The sequence below is a fragment of the Bombyx mori genome, chromosome 15 (assembly GCF_030269925.1).
Source record: "Bombyx mori chromosome 15, ASM3026992v2".
Classification (NCBI taxonomy): domain Eukaryota; kingdom Metazoa; phylum Arthropoda; class Insecta; order Lepidoptera; family Bombycidae; genus Bombyx; species Bombyx mori.
The window spans coordinates 11,162,246-11,181,228 of record NC_085121.1 but is presented as its reverse complement, the minus strand read 5'-3'; the positions used below and the strand labels follow the sequence as shown (position 1 = coordinate 11,181,228).

The following is an 18,983-nucleotide window of genomic DNA, read 5'->3' as shown; positions in this document are numbered from 1 at the left end:
AATATGATTAGACAGTTCGCTTACCCTTTCTTTTTGGCAGCACCGGGTGCCATTTCAACACTAAATATAACAAAAATTCTGGCAACTGAGCGTACAAATCGTCGTGCAACTTCGCGAGCACGTTCAGCTCGTCCTGGGATCGAATCATTTTGTTGCTCACGAATCAATGTATGCAATAGCGTATCCAACATCTAAAATATAATAATATTTGTTCGTGAATTTTAATTAATGAGACGTCTTTAAAACAACAATATCTGCTTTTAATTTTATTTCTAAAAACACTTTAATATTACTAAATGTTAAATGTATTCTTTAAATATCGCTTTTACAATATAATAATATTAATTGTCTGATAAAGAGCATGAAGAAAAGCTCGTAGGTTAACATATGATAAAATCATCATCATCAGCCTGTATCTCTCCACTGCTGGATGTAGGCCTCTCCGCCTCTTGTGGCGGACTATGGGAGAGGCCTATAATAAAATATTTTAATTTATTCTATTGTTCAATACAGTAAGATTAAGGAGTATATTACATATTATTAAAGTTTTTATTGCAATTAACCGTAAATAAAGTAAACTGACCTCGTTACTTGTACATTTAACTATGAGAGCATGGGTAAACTTGTCGAGCAGTGTGGTGCCGGACTGGTGCGGCGTGGGGGTGCCGGGCCGACTCTCCTCGCCCGGGGCACCGCTTGCGCCGCACATCACGGCCGCCTCTACAGCTGGCCAATCCGCTGGACATACACGAACGCATTCAATTCAGTGTGAATTCAAAGTAATGAGTTATTAAAATGTGATATTCGTGACAGATTTGATGTTACAACAAATAAGAGTATATTGTGTTATGCAATGCTTTTGTAGGCTAGTCTTAGTTTCAAAAAAATTTGTCACGGTAGTTGTGATTCATGAATTATATTCATCTCTTACCGAGCAAATGCAATAAAGCTCTTCGTGAAAACCGTGGGGGTTCAAGATCATGATCCGGTGCATCTACTTCAGCATCAGAGCCAGGCTGTTTGCGGGGACCCCGACCTCGTCCTCCACCAGCGCGGAACTGGCGTTGTTCAACAGCCTGACGACCTACTGTCTGAACTAGAAACAGCAGGATCGATTCACCCCTGTATGAATAAGAAATAATTTTATATATAAAAAAAAATGAGATTAAAGAATAAATTTCAACAGAAAAGTTATTTATTCATAGTAATATTCATATGACTACTATATCGACCACAATATTTACCTTGAGTTAAAATGAGTCGCAAGTTGTGTATCACGGGCGAGGCGAGTCAACAGTTCGCATCTAGCCGCCCAGTTGCCACCAACGAGTGCTTTGCACCGGCATTTCTCCCAGCAGTCACAATAAGCGGTAGGTGACGTACGTTTTAGCTTACAATCATGTCCTTTGTGGCAAACCTACAATGAAATAATATCAAGTATTGTTAAATTAGATCCAAATCTACATAGACCGACTAGACAAAGACCTAAATTGAGTTCAATGCTTGTGCTAAGAAACGCAAATACCTAAAATAAGAGGTATTAAAAAAAAAGGTATCCTACTTTAAAACATATACAATACGAAAAGGAGAAACAAATGCAGATGGCCTTATTTTCAAAATTGGTCAAAAGTCGAAACCGACGTTTTGTACATGAAAATATGTTGGCCATCCCAAAACAGCAAAATATGTTTATTCAATTTTGCAATTTTAGACAAAAAAAATGCAACAGACTCAAGCTAGGATTATATCTGAGGTTTTCCCTGCAAACACCTACGAGACAAGATAAAATACACCTAGTCCATTAATAAAGTTTAAAGTGAGACATTAGACCTGTCTCAAGTTGGGTGGCAACGTTTATGTTGTAGATGTCTATGAGCTCCGAGGTAACCATTTAATATCAGGTGTGCCGTGAGTTCGTTCACCCATCTAAGTAGTAAAAAATAAAAATAAATATTGTAACAAAATGCAACTGCGATCGGAATATATATATCACATAACAAAGGGACACTTACCAATAGTAAAAATATAATATTTAAATTCAATGAAAATATGTAAATGGTAGCAGTAAAATTTATCTGGTGTCAATAGAAATAATTAGTCTAGCTAGGATATCCGGTGACTATTATCAAGGAAGAAACTAGGAAGTGTTTAACACTGTCTAAATATTTGTATTCTATGCCATTGTATTTTCTCTTAATTTCTATAAGTACATGTATAGGCAACTTACCTTGGCACATTCAGTACAGCAGCATAGAGATCCGGTGAGTCCACAAGTCTTGCATTCAAATATGTCCTAAAAACATTAGATTTATGAAATTTTAGGACTGTTAATTTTCAATTACATTATTTTACTGTTAGACCAGTGTCGATAATTTTTAAAACCAAAAAAAATAATAGTAGGATGAAACCCATTACAAAAGGAGGGGAATATTATAAAAATGAAAGGAAAAATAATTTACGGGCGATCTGAGGTCGGGAAGGGGTTTGGGGGGGGGGAGGGTAGGTTTAGGGTAAAAAACGGTTTTTCTCGATTTCCGGCAAAACTAAAAGTCCAATGGAAAAAAGCCAAACGGCAAAGTTGTAGGTAATAAAAAGATCTAACACTTTTGTATTTACACTTTTTTCACATAACCTCAAAATTTAAGTGAAAAATTAAAAAAACCAAGTTTTTGGTTTTTTATTTTTATCTTTTTCAAAAAAAAATCTTTTTGCACGAAATTTGCTGAAAACTTACCTTTTTATGTCCCAAATACGCTGTAATTTATTTGATTAGAAATATTTATTTTTTCACCTTATTTTGAATTAATATCGAAAAAGGACCCTAATTTTCAATCGAAAATTCACCCGTCAAAATATCAGCTTTTTTCAAAAAATTGGTATGTTTTCTGTTCGTTGAAATCTCTTTTTTCCGATGGTGAAAAAAAAAAAAATGTTACTATAGTAAATCTTCTCAGAAAATGCAAAAAATCGAAAAAAAAACTCGAATTCGATTTTTTTTTTATTATTATATACAAATTTTTATTTCAAAATTTACACTTTAATTACTCGAAAAACATAAGATTACATGTTATATTGATAGAAAAAAATTGCAAATCAAAATATAATACTATAATTAACAAACAAATAAGTTAATAAAATTCATATTTAATAAGACATCTACAATATTTGGAGAAAGTTGTCGAATCTTCTTTAAATTATATGCGTAGATGCCTATTTATAACTATTTTTAGATAACTTATATACCTGAGTGACCTACGAAAAATTTTAGCACATCAAAAGGTATTTGAAATATATGAAATATACATGAAAGTCAGCCAAAAGTTAGTTATTAAAAAATAATAATCTCCTTAATTTTGCACAAACAAATTTAGTAACTCCCAGGAAAAAAAAAAATTTAAATACATAAACAATATATTAAAAATCTATAAAAAATATATAAATACAGTCAAAACCGTTTACTGCGACATCGTTTATTACAACATGCCGGTTATAATAACCAAGAACAAAGGTCCCGGCTGAATGCCATATGACCGCCTTATTAAAAATATTGCTTTCTACGACATTGGTAATAACGACATACCTGATAAAACGACCACATTTAACTAATATTTCGGAGAATTAGATCTGTTAGAACGACCGGCTACGCTGTATTGTAAACAATTTGAATAGGTATCCACATTTGTCTTCAATGGCTTTTAAAATCAGGAAAGAAAACAATAGGATTTAGTTTAGTGTAGGGTCTTTTCTAATTCTTAGAAACAAAACACGTGCATGCGGTAGTCAAAGCCCACTTCTTCATATCTCTTCAGTTAGTTTGTTACCTGTCTATACACAAGACGCACCAAAACTTTGTGGAGTTATTCGTGAAACTTTCAAAATCTCGCAAAGAAAAGAAAACAAATTAATATTGAAGAAAAATCGCGTATTATGTAAATATATTTTTCCAATAATTCCCTATCGATTTGTTTGTACTTGACGATACACATTAAACATCACCGGTTGTTACGACTATCGGTTTTTACGACTGAATATGAGCAGTCCCTTCGATGTCGTTATAACAGATTTTGACTGTATATATAAATATATATCGTAAATATATTTTAAATAACTAACTTTTGGCTGATTTTCATGTATATTTCATATATTTCAAATACCTTTTGATGTGCTAAAATTTTTCGTAAGTCACTCAGGTATATAAGTTATCTAAAAATAGTTATAAATAGGCATCTACGCATATAATTTAAAGAAGATTCGACAACTTTCTCCAAATATTGTAGATGTCTTATTAAATATGAATTTTATTATCTTATTTGTTTGTTAATTATAGTATTATATTTTGATTTGCAATTTTTTTCTATCAATATAACATGTAATCTTATGTTTTTCGAGTAATTAAAGTGTAAATTTTAAAATAATTAAAAAAATATATTCGAATTCGAGTTTTTTTTCGATTTTTTGCATTTTCTGAGAAGATTTACTATAGTAACATTTTTTTTTTTTTCACCATCGGAAAAAAGAGATTTCAACGAACAGAAAACACCAATTTTTTGAAAAAAGCTGATATTTTGACGGGTGAATTTTCGATTGAAAATGAGGGTCCTTTTTCGATATTAATTCAAAATAAGGTGAAAAAATAAATATTTCTAATCAAATAAATTACAGCGTATTTGGGACATAAAAAGGTAAGTTTTCAGCAAATTTCGTGCAAAAAGATTTTTTTTGAAAAAGATAAAAATAAAAAACCAAAAACTTGGTTTTTTTAATTTTTCACTTAAATTTTGAGGTTATGTGAAAAAAGTGTAAATACAAAAGTGTTAGATCTTGTTATTACCTACAACTTTGCCGTTTGACTTTTTTCCATTGGACTTTTAGTTTTGCCGGAAATCGAGAAAAACCGTTTTTTACCCTAAACCTACCCCCCCCCCAACCCCTTCCCGACCTCAGATCGCCCGTAAATTATTTTTCCTTTCATTTTTATAATATTCCCCTCCTTTTGTAATGGGTTTCATCCTACTATTATTTTCTTTCACTATTCATTATTTTTAAAGGCTTCTACCCTGGTCTATGTCAATATTATTATATTTACCTGATTAATATGTTCTTGGCCTGTCCAAGTAAAACTACAGGTGTCATTACAGCAAAGAACAAGTAAGGGTGAGTGATCCGGATGTGCATTTGGTGGAAATATGGCTTCTGAGCGCTGTGCCTCGTCTGCGTCGGAGCACGCGCGTACCGCATCGAGCAACACAAGAGCGGCGCGGTAAGCGCGCTCGGCCACAGCTGCCATTAACGGAGTTTGTCCCATTCCATCTCTGTTTAAAGTAACACACAGTTTAATTTTCAAGTTTATTTTATTAATATCACTTTAATGTTACTGTTAAGGAACTAAAACAGTTCTCAATGAAAATGGTTGCTGTACTTACCTTGCGATAAGCAACTGCAAGAGATAGGGCTTGAGCGCAGCACTCTCACAGAGTGCACGTAAGGCAGTAAGAGCATTGCCACGACGTTCGGCGGGATCCGAGCTTACTGCACCACCGGAACTATTACCACTGCCCGATATTTTTCTAAAACATAGTTAAAAAATCTCTAATTTAAAAGAACACAACGCCATTGTACTGTATTTTAAGTATGTAAATTTTTTACCCATTATTAGTTAGTCCCATCAAACTGTCTTCATCACCGGACGCCTCAAAAGTCTCAGGTGGCCATGATATAGCAGGTACTGCTTCTTCCGCATTTGCTGCAGCTCCAGTAGTGCCACTTGCGAGATTTGGCATTGAATTTTCGACTGATTTTCCCAAAAAAGAGTAACAATTTAAGAACATTGTATGTTTACGTGAGTTTTATATTATCTATATGTGAAAAGGCGAAAAAACAGAACCGATTTTTTTTTTAAACTAGCTGACCCGGCAGACTTCGTAGTGCCTCAATCGATAAATAAAAGACCTAAACTTTTGTATAAAATAAACTTAAAAAAAAAAAACCAAAGGAATCCGTCCGACAGGGACATATCAAAGGAAAAACAAAATTGTTTGTTTTTATATAATTCCAGCATTTTCATATTTTTTCACCTTTTAAACCTTCTCTGGACTCCCACGAATAATTCAAGACCAAAATTTGCCAAATCGGTCCAGCCGTTCTCGAGTTTTAGTGAGACTAACGAACAGCAATTCATTTTTATATATATAGACTAGCTGATCCGGCAGACTTCGTAGTGCCTCAATCGATAAATAACAGACCTAAATTTTTGTATAAAATAAACTTAAAACAAACAAAAAGAAATCCGTCCGACGGGGGGGACATCAAAGGGAAAACAAAATTGTTATTTATATTTAATTCCGAGCATTTTCATATTTATATACCTTTTAAACCTTCTCTGGAATTCCGCAAATAATTGAAGACCAAAATTAGCCAAATCGGTCCAGCCGCTCTTAGCGAGACTAACGAACAGCAATTCATTTTTATATATACATACATATTATACATATAGACATGTTGCTTAAAATATTATTATACTTTTAACTTAAGTACTGTAATTTTTTCGTAAAGTAAGTTTTTCCAGATGTTAAAATTAATTATAACAAACATAAAGGAGAAAAAATTACTACATAAAATAAATTAAAATTTTGAAGTGTCAGTGAAGTTTACATTTCAATCTATCTTCCGTAGAGCTTCTTGCGCCCGTACACCTAGTTATGACCATCCTACCTATTTCTGACACAAAGCAATTAACGTATTCTGGTTTGAAAACCGTTGAGGTCTAAAAGTGGCTGGCGGCAGTCACGTTATTTTATATATATGATCCTTTATTTTAATGTTTTATAACATGTTTGAACTAAGACAAGTTACATTTAGCTACTAACCAATATCAGGCTCCTTATTTGAGGTAGGAGCACACATATGTATGCAGGCATGAAGAATGTTTCTATTGCCATCACACCGTTCTTGGAGAATTGATACGATTTGTTGTTCTGTTAACAGTTAAAAAAGACAGCATATAATTTTTGTAATTTATAACTTAACAATATTGGTTAAATTACGAATGTTTCAACATACTATTATTTTCATTTTCAAGTTGATGTAGCAACTGTCGGACGCCATCCAAGTCGCAACGGAGAACGCGTGGCATCATCAGCTGGGGCTCGGGTACTATTATTATCAGGGCAACCTGTCAAAATAAAAGTTTTTATAAAACAATTTTATTCACATAAATAACATATTTATTAGCTACATTTCATTATGATGTCAAAATAATGTGTACTTTCTTTTCATTGTTATTTTACCAAAGTCAACTAGGCAATAGAATTAAAACTAGATGTATTTTTTTATTGCCCTTGTAGGCAGACGAGCGTATGGCCCACCTGATGGTGAGTGGTTACCGTCGCCCATGGACTTCAGCAATACCAGGGGCAGAGCCAAGCCGTTGCCTACCGAGCCAAGCCGCTACCTACCTATGGTTCCTAGATGGTATATAAATCTTATACGTATGTCTCACCTGTGACTTGAGTGCTGCTTGATGGTGGTGTGGAGCGTGTGGATGGAGTGGGAGCGCGTGTGCAGCCAGAGCACGGGCCGGCGCCAGGTTCAGCGGGGGCGGCTCGCGCACCATGCCCACGCAGTCACGTGCCAGTGGGTACATCGCACTGTTCCCGTCCACCAACATCACCACAGGCTCGCTTCCCTGTATAGTAAAGCTGTTGTAGCACATAGATCTGTACTTAAATTTTTAGCGTTTTATACCGTAGTCTCGACCTCCGTTATGCACTTCAATGAAGATAATTATTTATAGCATCCTTACCTCAGCAGCAGTGGTGAGCTGGATGGCTTGACCACCTGAATGGCCGAGTAGAGCATTGTTGTCCGTGGGGAAGACACTATCAGTGAGTGCACGTGTGGTTCCCACGGCGTACACGGCATAAGCAAGCGTGCCGCCAGGTCGTCGCACTACTGCGTGCACACCGCGGTTATCAACCTGTTTTGAACCAACGTAATTAATATTAGTTCTCAGTCTAAATTAATAAAATTATTTTTATATAATAAACCCAGAAAAGTTAAAACTCACAGCAATTGTCAAAACTTGCACTTCGGGAGGCAATGCAATCTTTCTGGGAGAACGCTGTACACAGTCAGGTCCCCGTGGACCAGTAGCTCCTCCTGTCCCACTTTTGACCGCGACGAGATCATCTTTCTTCACAAGACGACAGTCTTGTAGCAGCGTGGTCCAGTCATCTCCAGAAGATGGTACCACTTCTTTCCCATCTTTTCCGATTGTTGGGAATCGTACGGCAGCATAAGCGCCGTCGACTTTTAGTACACGGCCTAGTGGTACACTTTTAACATCTTCTAGAAAAACTACTTCCTTGAGAGGCCATTCTTCTTCATCGCGTTTAGATCCATCATTAGAAGATCCCTCCTCACCACGCACTGTTACTCTTTTAGCACGTTCTGTTAAAGAAATTATATAAATTAACCAAACGAAAGAAACGCTTTACCTTCGAATAATAACACATCACTCTCAGGCCAAACACCTCGCCAACAAAAATTGAAGAAATACCTACCATGTGATAAGCAGACAACTCTACTGTCACATACAAGAGCTCACCAGTTACCATGAAAAATACCATACCACCAATATATCTATAGGCCCTCGACGTTTACATGCCATATTACAGGCAGTTTCTTAGACAGTATACTAATTGATATTACTCAGGAGCAGCACTATGATATCTTGTACTTACTATGTGAAGTGCTAGTGTCACTGCATGTGGATGATGCGGGACTAGGTGGTGGTGGCATATCAAGTCTATCAGCCATGTCTTTGTTGCTATCTTTGTTGCCATCCTTGTTGTTACCACTGGACGACGAAGCTTTTACCGATGAAACAGTGAGCGGAGACTGATTCTAAAAAAGTTTTAACATCAAATATTAAATTGTTAGGTTTGTTTAACATTTGATATGCATATTATTATACAGTGTACAAAAAAAATAGATGTCAAGATCTCAACTGTTTATATTTTATAAAATGGGTGAACTTAAACTCATACACGAATTTCCTTCCAATAACTAGTGGTTGACTTATAAGAATAATCCTGTTAATGAGTCGTAATAATGTTTAAGATTAAAATATGAAAAGGATTACCGATCACTTTATTTTGTTTTGTTTTTGTTCTATGTAGGCTACTTTTTTTCTATTGAGTGCAAGTTATGATCAATTATTGTACTATTTTATTTATATTATATTTACCTGTAAATCCCTTTTGTCCTTGTCCGATATAGAGCGATCTGGTTGAGGTGCTGGCAACAATTTGAAGCGACACATATCTGATAGGTTCCATGCTGCATTTTGTAGAATACCGACTTTAGGCACTCCCGTAGACATGTTAAAACCTATTATTGTAATTTGCATTAATTTTCGTAGGGCATAAATTATTTTTGCAACTATTATTTTAATTACTTTTTTCGTTGAGTAAAATGGACAGCTCCGGCTTATCTGATGTTAAATGATTTTCGGTGTCTAATTAGCCGCCACGACATGAATGACGGTTCCAATCTTGAAACACAACATTGAAATATCAATTGAATTTACCATACCTTAGATTAGCATTAGATGGTACCAACCCATGTGTGTTCATTGCATGCCCCACCACCAAAACTTGTGGATAAAGGGGTGAAGAAGAGCTGGATAATAAGTAACGAACTTTACTTCAAAATATGGTATTTCTGGTGTTAGTACCAACATCACATAAAACATCTTCTGGTTAATAGCTGCATATAAAAAATGAAATATACTTATAATATAAGGTAAGTTCCTCTAGTGTCAGTTCTTTCTTCTATTTCGAACTCAATCGTAAACTATAATATTATTTTGTACATATGAAAAACCCTAAGTTATATTATGGTTCTATAATGATCTTACCAATAGCACCAGGTTGGTACATAGGCGCATTTTTCATAGTGACACTCTGTCCTGCTTGTAGGTCCTGTGGTGTAGTGGAAAAATGGCCTCGCTGTTGTTTGCGAGATCTTGCGCGATGCTTCTCCCATAGACGCGCTCTTTGTCCCAATGGCAAAACTCCCCTATAAAAACAGATCATGATTACAAACATTGAAATTTTACAGATCCATGTAAACTTTTCTGAGATTTAATTTATAAAAATATAAGATAATCTCACCACCAATAAAGAGCTCCCGAATCTAGCTTCGCAACTGTGTACAAAGAGCATACGTGCAAGGATACAGGTTTGTCAGATCCAAATTCCATAAATGGTTGTAAGGGGTGTTCCAACCGAGACGCACCAGGAGCGTGAGCTATAAATATAAGACGTTTTTAATAAGTTTTCTATATTAATACAAGTATAATGTATATATTTTTTTAACATTATGCAATAATTACCTATAGATTCATCAAGGAATGTAGCGATGCGTCCAGTATCAGTAAGCACAGATACGCGTATGCCAGCCGCGCTAACGTTGACAATACGTTCACTCGATGTCAATCCCAGCCAGTTGGATCGCGGATGAAAGGCACAATTGGTACCCTATTAAGTGAATAATTTATTTTAGTTTTAATTAAGTTTTTCTTTAATACAAATTACACTGAAATGTGATTTACAATTTAAAAATACCTCATTGCGTTGGTATGGGTGCGCATCGGCCCAGCGCCACTGGTAAAGCTGCCCATTGGTTGAAATTGCAACCAGTTCACTATACGTTGCAGCAATTCGCGTAAATCTCACATTACTATCCCAGTATTCTAGTTCTTCAGAAACCCAAAGAGGCGAAGCTGCCAAACCGGACTCTTTTTTTTTACTTTCAGCTAAAAGAAAAATTGCAATTAATCTTATTAATGATAGGCAAATAGTTGTATTTTCCTATAAATACCGCCTCAGGCCTCAAGATTAATCCCTCTTTTTATTTTATTGGTAGTATGCCGGTACCTACTCAATATAGGCTTCCATTACGCAGAATTATCATTTTATAACGCGATGTTATTTTTTGTGTACAAGTACAAGGTTCATTTAAATTTACAACACTTGTCTGTAGGATTTGAGCCACAGCAAAGGCACATTACTCGATACCGAGGTGTTATATCCATTACGCAATGCATTCTAATGATAAAGCATTACGGTAAATGGGCTTTTTTATAATAATTTTCAGAGATATATAACAGAATTTGTAATGGGAAGTAACAACAAATAAAACAACATACTTCCGTCTTTATCCCAAGATGACGTATCTCTAAGGGCTGATTCCAGCCATCGACGTGGTCCAAAGTACTGACGCTCACGCCAACGAAACTCTGAAGTTCGCTCTTGGGCTGAGCTGCTGCTCTCACGGCTGGCGCCACTGCGGCCACCGCTGCCACCACCACCGCCGCCTCCACTGCGACTATACAACATTGTATAATTAAGTTTCCGTTTAAAAAATTTACTAAGAACAATCTCTATACAAAGCAGCTACTGATAAAAACAACCTATTTTATTAAATAGATGTTTTATATATAAATGCATGCTTTTAAATTAGCCTTTGACATATACATAAGTCCTATCACGAAACACAAGAGGAAGGCAGCGTAAGCTTTCGAGCGTGCTAGATTGGAATCAGGACTATTCAACTACGGGTAGGGATGTGTTTGGCAAAGGAGCATAGCTTGACAGGTTATACCTTCTGATAGCCGCGTACCCGAAGATGTCCTCGGAGAACATTGCGTCAGCATCAATGATGACGGAGTGGTCCTGTTGCGCTGCATGGAATCCTCCGTCGAGCAGTGAAATGAGATCCTCAGGAACGTAACCGTCGCCACCTTCACCTCCCTCTGGCTCCTCGCCCTCTTCATCGTCGCGCGACAGTAGGTTGTTCACCGCAAGATTCACGTCCAGGTTTGTGCGCTATTTTTGTTCAATCATTTTGGACACATACATAACGGACAAACGTTCAAAACAATAAGTTATAACCCATAAATATAAAGACTATCATAGAATCAGTCTGTACGTCATATTTTTACTGATTATCCATGGACGTCACGACGGAAGTCGCAACATTTTAAAACATGAGGTCGTAGGCTCAATTGCACTGGAATAATTGCTATCTTGTTCTAAAATAACGAGAGCATATTTTTCATTGTACAAATAGCCCTTATTTATTTTTATTCCAATTCTTTATTCCAAGTTTCTCTTCTCTCTACCTAGTTATCAATTTTAGAGCTTGGGTTTCAGTCCCCTAGTTTTCCTATATCTGCTCCTCAACATGATTATAGCTATATTAAATTTCAATGTTCTCTCTAGTATTGCAATTTATCTTTTGGATCAGAAAAAATTGGCATTCGTAGGAGGGAGATATATATATATATACCAACAAAACCCTCTATCGCTTTAAAACTCGTATCCGAACACGTGAATGAAGTAGAACTCAACCTATAGGGTGAGGATTCTTATTTTTTATATTTTTCATTGAATTTGATTGATACAATACTGTGATGTCGTCCTGACAACATTATCACTAAATTTGCTTATTAGGAGTGTTATGGAATATCATCTAAGTTCACTCCTAAACCAGCACTCACTAATGAATCAAAATTGTCTACGTTTTCATTATTTAACTACTCGATTCAGTCTTCTTTCCTTCTCGTCTATCGTTGTGGAGAAATGATTTACCTCAAATATTGCTCATGCTATCGAACACATTGAACACTTAATGACTTGTTTAGCTTTCCTTAATGGTTTGTAACAGGTTTCTGGGACTAATTAAGGAGTACCCCTTTTTTGTACAGGAGACAATCACCGGATCCTCACCCGTCCGGCGGGTGGGGTATGTGGGAGCTGAAAATCATCGAAAACTCCTGCCGCTCAAAGCCGGCGCCCGATCCCGAACCGGGCCGGAGAAGTCCAGTCGGGGGCATTGAGCCGGCAGGACAGAATCGACGCAGAACATATTATATCCCACCCGCCGTCCCCGCGCTACACCTTCTCCCGGAGCGGTCGAGAGAACGCGCCCTACCATTACCCGGTTTCCTATTACGGGCCAGCGTGCCGAGCACACCTCACGCCTGGGTCCCTCCCCGAACAAAGTGGGTGGAGCTTGAAGGTCTTAGGGAGCCGGATCACGATGGGACCCCGGTCCCGATCCCCTGCTCGGCGGCGGCGGGTTTCTGCGTAGTGAGGAGGGCTTTGCCTCACTCGCCCCGCCACCTCCTTCCGCGAGATGGTGCACTCACAGAAGTCGAGCATAGTCTTCCAGGATTCGTCGCCGTCAAGCATCGACGCCACTACGACAGGCAGCAAAATCCTATCTTTGGACCTGGACACGGCCCTCCACCTCCCAAGCGTAGCAGACAGCGAGCGTATGCTCCGCCGTGTCCAGTTCATACCCACAATGGTGGAACCTCGTCGTCGGCTCAGCTCCTAACCGGTGCAGGTAATAGGGCTTAAAGTATGAAATTATCCTTCTATTGTAATAGGTACTTCGAATTACCCTAGAACTTTCATGGTTTGAGATTTTTGAGTGAAACTATTGTGAAACCTATTAAGTTCTTCTTTTAAAAAAAGGTGAACATTCGATTGTCGACTTTGTTGTTTTTTTTAATCAGCTTGGACCAGAAAGATGGATACTTCGAAAATTCGAGTGATTTCTGAATACGAGTTCCGATGCGGAAATAACGTCGCAGAAACAGCTCGCAATATCAATGTTGCGTTTGGAGAGGGGACTGCTAATGAACGCACCGTGCGATGTTGGTTTAAACGCTTTCGTGATGGAAATTTTGATTTGAAGAACGAACCACGTGGAAGACCGCCCACACATGTGAATAACAATGAATTGAAAGAGATGGCGGAAGTCGATCCGAGCTAAACTACCCAAGAATTAGCGGCACGGTTTAACGTTACCTTACCAACAATATTGGCTCATTTGCGTCAAATCAATAAAATAAAAAAATATGAAAAATGGGTGCCCCATGATTTGAATGATCTGCAGAAAGAAACGCGTGTTGAAACTTGTGTTGCCTTGTTGAATCGATACAGAAATGAAGGATTATTGAATCGAACTGTGACATGTGATGAAAAGTGGATTCTTTACGATAACCGTAAGCGAAAAATGCAATGGCTGACCCCAGGCCAAACGCCGCAACAGTGTCCAAAGCTTACCAATAAAAAAGTAATGTAACTGTTTGGTGATCTCAGCATGGTGTTATTCACTACAGTTTTCTCCGATCTCGTCAAATAATGTCTAAAACGGCAGATGTCTACTGTGCAACTATGTCGAACAATGATAGCAAAACTTGCAGTGACAGCCCCAACTCATAAATCGATCTTCACCATTATTGCTCCATGATATCGCGAGACCTAATACAGCACGAGAAACCGTTTTAACTCTAGAGAAACTGCAATTAGAAACCATTCGTCACTCTACGTATTCGCTAGACCTTGCTCCAACGGACACCATTTTTTTCGTAATTTGGACAATTTTCTACATGATAAAAAGTTTTCTTCCCAAGGGGCAGTACAAAATGCTTTCACACAGTTTGTAGAATCTAGATATCCAGAGTTCTATCGCAACAGCATAAATGACCTTCCTATTAGATTGCAGCAATGTATAGATAATAATGGTAGATAATTTAATTAAATAAATATGTTAAATGAAAAAAAAATAGAATTTCAATTTCTCAGTACAAATCGGCAATTTTATATTTTAATCCCCAATATTCGTGAGGAAAGAAGTCCCCTAGCTTCCTTGATGCAAGTTTTCTAAATTCGAAAGTTTGCACGACTTTCCCAGGCTGGTTACACAGTACAGATCTAATGCATTTGAGACCACCGGTTGGTGAAATATTATTTATGACTCTAGTGATTGATTGTGTCCATAGAGTACATACTAAGGACGCCTATCATATCATAATAGTCGTCGTTGTGGGCATCCTACGGACCTACGCGATGCAATAGACAGTAGTAGTTAGAGAGGTTACCAAACAAGTTCAGTCTTGCTGATCGACTCATGCAGGTCTTCAAACTTTGTTTTGTGTTTCATTAAGGTAAATAGTTATAAATTCATTAGTATGATTCAATTTAAGCCTGGATTTTTTTTACTAATACTGTAAACACTGTCGCTTGACATTTCAAATTTATGTAGAGATTATTAGGTTGAAGATTCACTCTCCTACAAATTCTTAATCTAATACATAATTGAGTTTTCAGTTTAGACCCTCAATTTCACCTCTTGGTTACTACCAAAAGCTCCAACAAATTTAATAAAAAAATACTTTAAGATACCCTGCAATTTGTTTGGTGTTCAAACATCATATGATAATTTACTATTTCAAAAGCACGTACTTGTAGCTCCCTGATGATGAGGCTTCTACTTTTGCCTTGGAGTACAACTTGAGCCTGTGTGACAAGATCTTCAGGTACAAAAGGAGCAGGCATAGAAACAACTCGCCCTGAACCTGAAGCTCCAATTATAACACCAGTGGCACGACTTGTAGACCCTGCCCAAATATTAAATAGATTACTCAAATTATATACATATTTTCAGTACCTGTTTAAAAAAAAGCTAAAACTTGATGAACAGAAAGAGCCTGCACAATAATGGTTTAAGCATAGGTTCGGCATTCTTTATTATTTTATAACTAAGGAAAACAATAGACAAATTACCTTGAGAACTAGGAGCAGCACGAATAGAATTTCTCATAATTCGAGCTCGAGTGCGTGGCTGTTGGCGAGATCCACAACTACCACTGCTGCCTCCTTGCTTTCCACCACTCGTTCCACCTCCACCACTTCCGCCACCGCCATTTCCTCCATTCTTGCTAGCATCTGATTTACTCAGGTCCAATCTATCAGGGATGATTGAGAAAGCAGCTCTACATATGGTTCCATCTTCCAACAAACATGCAATATGGGCAGGCCCAGCAGCAACAGCCCGTACACCTCTCAGTGAACTGAGAGCTGAAGAACCTGCACCTGTTCCGTATCGGTTCCAACGTTCTGCTACTTCTCTAATTCTGTAAGACAAAAATACAAATTTTGTATATTTTTTTAAATCTTCTGAAAGGAATTTGGTAAAAATACTTAGATAGATAAAAATACGAAAACATTTCATATATTGAGTAACATTTATTGTCCATTTCATCATTTAAATAAAAGTCAATCAGTAAATACATTTATAAATTAGTAAAAGAGTAGTGAAAAGCAGAGACAAGGTAATTTTGATTTAATTTTTCATCCTACAGTACTTTTTTTTAGATGGTTGGACAATCTCAAAGCCCTCCTCGTGTTAAGTGGTAACCGGAGCCCATTGACATGTACAACGAATGCCGCTACCCGGATTGTTATAAGAGTTCTAAGGCCTCAGTATAGTTAGGGTGGTGGTACATACCTGTGTGGACTGACAATACCTACCACTAGTGAGACTACTTATAAATACTTTTCAGTTATTATATGAAATAAGTTATTATGAATATAAGTTATTATATGAATACTGGTGGTAGGACTTCTTGTGAGGACGGGTAGGTACCACCACCCTGCCTATTTCTGTAATACATTTACAAATTGTGGTTACCATTTTGTCAAATTTAAATAAATTTGAATTTAATATGAAATCAATAATGTTCTCTCTGCAACCAAAGAATAGATTTCAATTATATGAGATTGCACATTGAACTATATCAAGTTATGATTTTTTTCTTTGTTATTATTGAGGGAAACATATATAATAGACTAGAATATTACCTTACATTACCTTGATCCCTAATGGTATAAAATATCTTTAATACTGGAACTCACCAGCAATAGAACCCAGACTCCAAGATATAGTACTCACTAAGTAGAGAACCAGTGAATCAAATAGGTAAAAATATTTTGAAATCTGACAATATAGCTATTTGATTATGTGTACTCTCTAAGCACATTTTCTGAATATTTAATCAAGTATTTGTAAAAATGAAGTTTCTATGGTAATTATAGGTGTATTATTCTAGAATTATGTTCTTTGTGTAATAATTTTAGTACTAAATTTAACAAACTAGTGGAACATTATATAGACATCCCTTATTTAATTTATAGTTAGCAATAGGTTTTCTTTGTATTCTTGTTGTATTCAGTTGTTGGACTGATTTTTTTTTTTGGATTAACAAGCTACAAACTTCACAGTCACATAATTTTACTACAACCCATATAATTCACATTTTTATCCACTTTGAAACATGAGGTCATAGTCTCCATTTACTGTATAGTCTGTCCCACCCCTCACACTGCAAGATATTATTGCTTTACGGCAGAAATAAGCAGGATGTTGTTAACTAAACAGTGCAGGTCACAATACATCCTACCACCCGTAAAATCTAGTTGACTATTTTAGTGTGCTGCCCATTATCTAATGAATTCATTAGTAACACAAACACCATGAGAAGAATGTGATGGTGCCATTCTAGGTGTACACACTTGACCATATAAATTTGAATTAAAATTAAACAACCATCAGATTGTTGAACAGATAAACCAAGATTGTTGAATCAACATGCCATAAAGTTAGTTGCGCGGGTCAGGTCTAAATTCTATAAAATGTAACTATATTTTATTAAGCTATCCTTTTCTGCCTTCATGATGTTCTCGTCATGAGGAATGGTGACATTAACCAACACTGCTCAACACAGAAGACCCTGTCTATTATCACAGTATTGAGCTTATTGGTGACAATAGACCTGTATGTGATAATAGATTGATCCCAGTTGGGTGCAATTATTTATTATTAGATATTGTTGTAGTCATCCGTTTAATAACTTAACACAAAAGATGCATTTTCTCAGAACTGATTTTTTTCATATAGAATCTATTTAAGAGGGTAAAGAAAGCAAAAAGAAATGTACTAATTGGGTGTGTAAGTATCAAGTAAACTACATGTATATTTCGAAACTTCTTAGTTATATTTGAGATATACTTTATGATTTAAAGAATAATAGTCCTGTAAATCGAATTCAGTGCATTTTATATCTAAACATTTATCTCTTGTAGTTTAAAAATCTCATCATGAGCATGACCTACCTACTTTTGTATAAATAGGTAGCATCAATTTATTGATTGTGTCTTCATAACTGAAATATCTATAGAAACTTATAATTGGGATCATGAACTAATAATTATGATACTGTAAAACTGGACACGAGAAAACGGATTTTATTGCAATCGTACATCTGAAAATTATATTTGCCATGCCCATGAAAAAACTGCAATACATAATGTCACCGACACACAAAAGTATTTATTACATATATACCTAGTATGTACATCTATATTATATTTTATAGTGAAATTGAAAAATTTAAGGTGAGTACACCGTGCTCATTAACGTGAGACATTAAAATGTTCTTTGTGAATTGAAGTCATGGAATGTCGGATTTCACAACGTGAACGAAATGGAGTCTAGCAAAACGATAAAATATGTTTACCTGTCTATCAACTGATCCTCCGTCCCAGGCAAAGGATGAACTACAAAATGCATTGCAGACATTTTCACGATTCTATCCCGTGGAAACTAGATTTCAAAGCACACTTTAACATTTGTTAAAATTCACCACAGTTATGCACGAACAAAAGAACACCATCTACAATTTTCCATCAACCACCATATTTCTCGTGGTTTCTCTTGTAATCGCTTCTCGTACTCAAATACATGTGAGTCGGTACATGACGAAAAAAGAAGGAAAATATCAACATGGCTACCAAATTTTTCCTTAATGTTGGTAAGAGTTCGCTAACTACAAAAAAAATAATCGACTAAAATCTTGGGGGACCGGTTACATCGTAAAAAAAAGAAAATGATAAATGAAACTATTGTATTAAGTTAAATAACCATTTAACACATAGTATAGCTACTTCTTTTAAGTATATCAAGCAAAACGGTTAAAAAATCTCTAAAGGAGGTTCTAATTCAAACAAAATCTTCATACAGAAATTATCCATGAACTAGATAAGTTAAATATTGATGTCACAAAG

General features: G+C 36.2%; 1 protein-coding gene across 8 annotated transcripts in view; it reads right to left on the bottom strand.

Moving 5' to 3' along the window:
• LOC101737533 (E3 ubiquitin-protein ligase UBR5) overlaps positions 1–18,718 on the bottom strand; it is a 36,802-nt gene extending 18,084 nt beyond the window's left edge. For 7 of the 8 annotated variants that reach the window (XM_038016033.2, XM_038016035.2, XM_038016034.2 and 4 more), the window contains exons 1-24: positions 18,437–18,718; positions 15,645–15,994; positions 15,324–15,478; positions 11,668–11,891; positions 11,213–11,391; positions 10,629–10,819; positions 10,397–10,541; positions 10,176–10,311; positions 9,920–10,080; positions 9,248–9,390; positions 8,742–8,904; positions 8,066–8,448; positions 7,802–7,975; positions 7,499–7,684; positions 7,060–7,171; positions 6,867–6,974; positions 5,647–5,791; positions 5,424–5,567; positions 5,087–5,312; positions 2,228–2,293; positions 1,245–1,417; positions 932–1,122; positions 584–738; positions 25–191 (exon numbers count right to left, since the gene is read on the bottom strand). In XM_038016033.2, coding sequence (XP_037871961.1) covers positions 25–191; positions 584–738; positions 932–1,122; positions 1,245–1,417; positions 2,228–2,293; positions 5,087–5,312; positions 5,424–5,567; positions 5,647–5,791; positions 6,867–6,974; positions 7,060–7,171; positions 7,499–7,684; positions 7,802–7,975; positions 8,066–8,448; positions 8,742–8,904; positions 9,248–9,390; positions 9,920–10,080; positions 10,176–10,311; positions 10,397–10,541; positions 10,629–10,819; positions 11,213–11,391; positions 11,668–11,891; positions 15,324–15,478; positions 15,645–15,994; positions 18,437–18,498 — 4,139 coding nt within the window. In that variant the 5' untranslated portion in view covers positions 18,499–18,718. The remainder of the gene's footprint in view (positions 1–24; positions 192–583; positions 739–931; positions 1,123–1,244; positions 1,418–2,227; positions 2,294–5,086; positions 5,313–5,423; positions 5,568–5,646; positions 5,792–6,866; positions 6,975–7,059; positions 7,172–7,498; positions 7,685–7,801; positions 7,976–8,065; positions 8,449–8,741; positions 8,905–9,247; positions 9,391–9,919; positions 10,081–10,175; positions 10,312–10,396; positions 10,542–10,628; positions 10,820–11,212; positions 11,392–11,667; positions 11,892–15,323; positions 15,479–15,644; positions 15,995–18,436) is intronic. The other variant, XM_038016036.2, reaches the window with a different exon arrangement.
• Between the last annotated feature and the right edge of the window lie 265 nt (positions 18,719–18,983).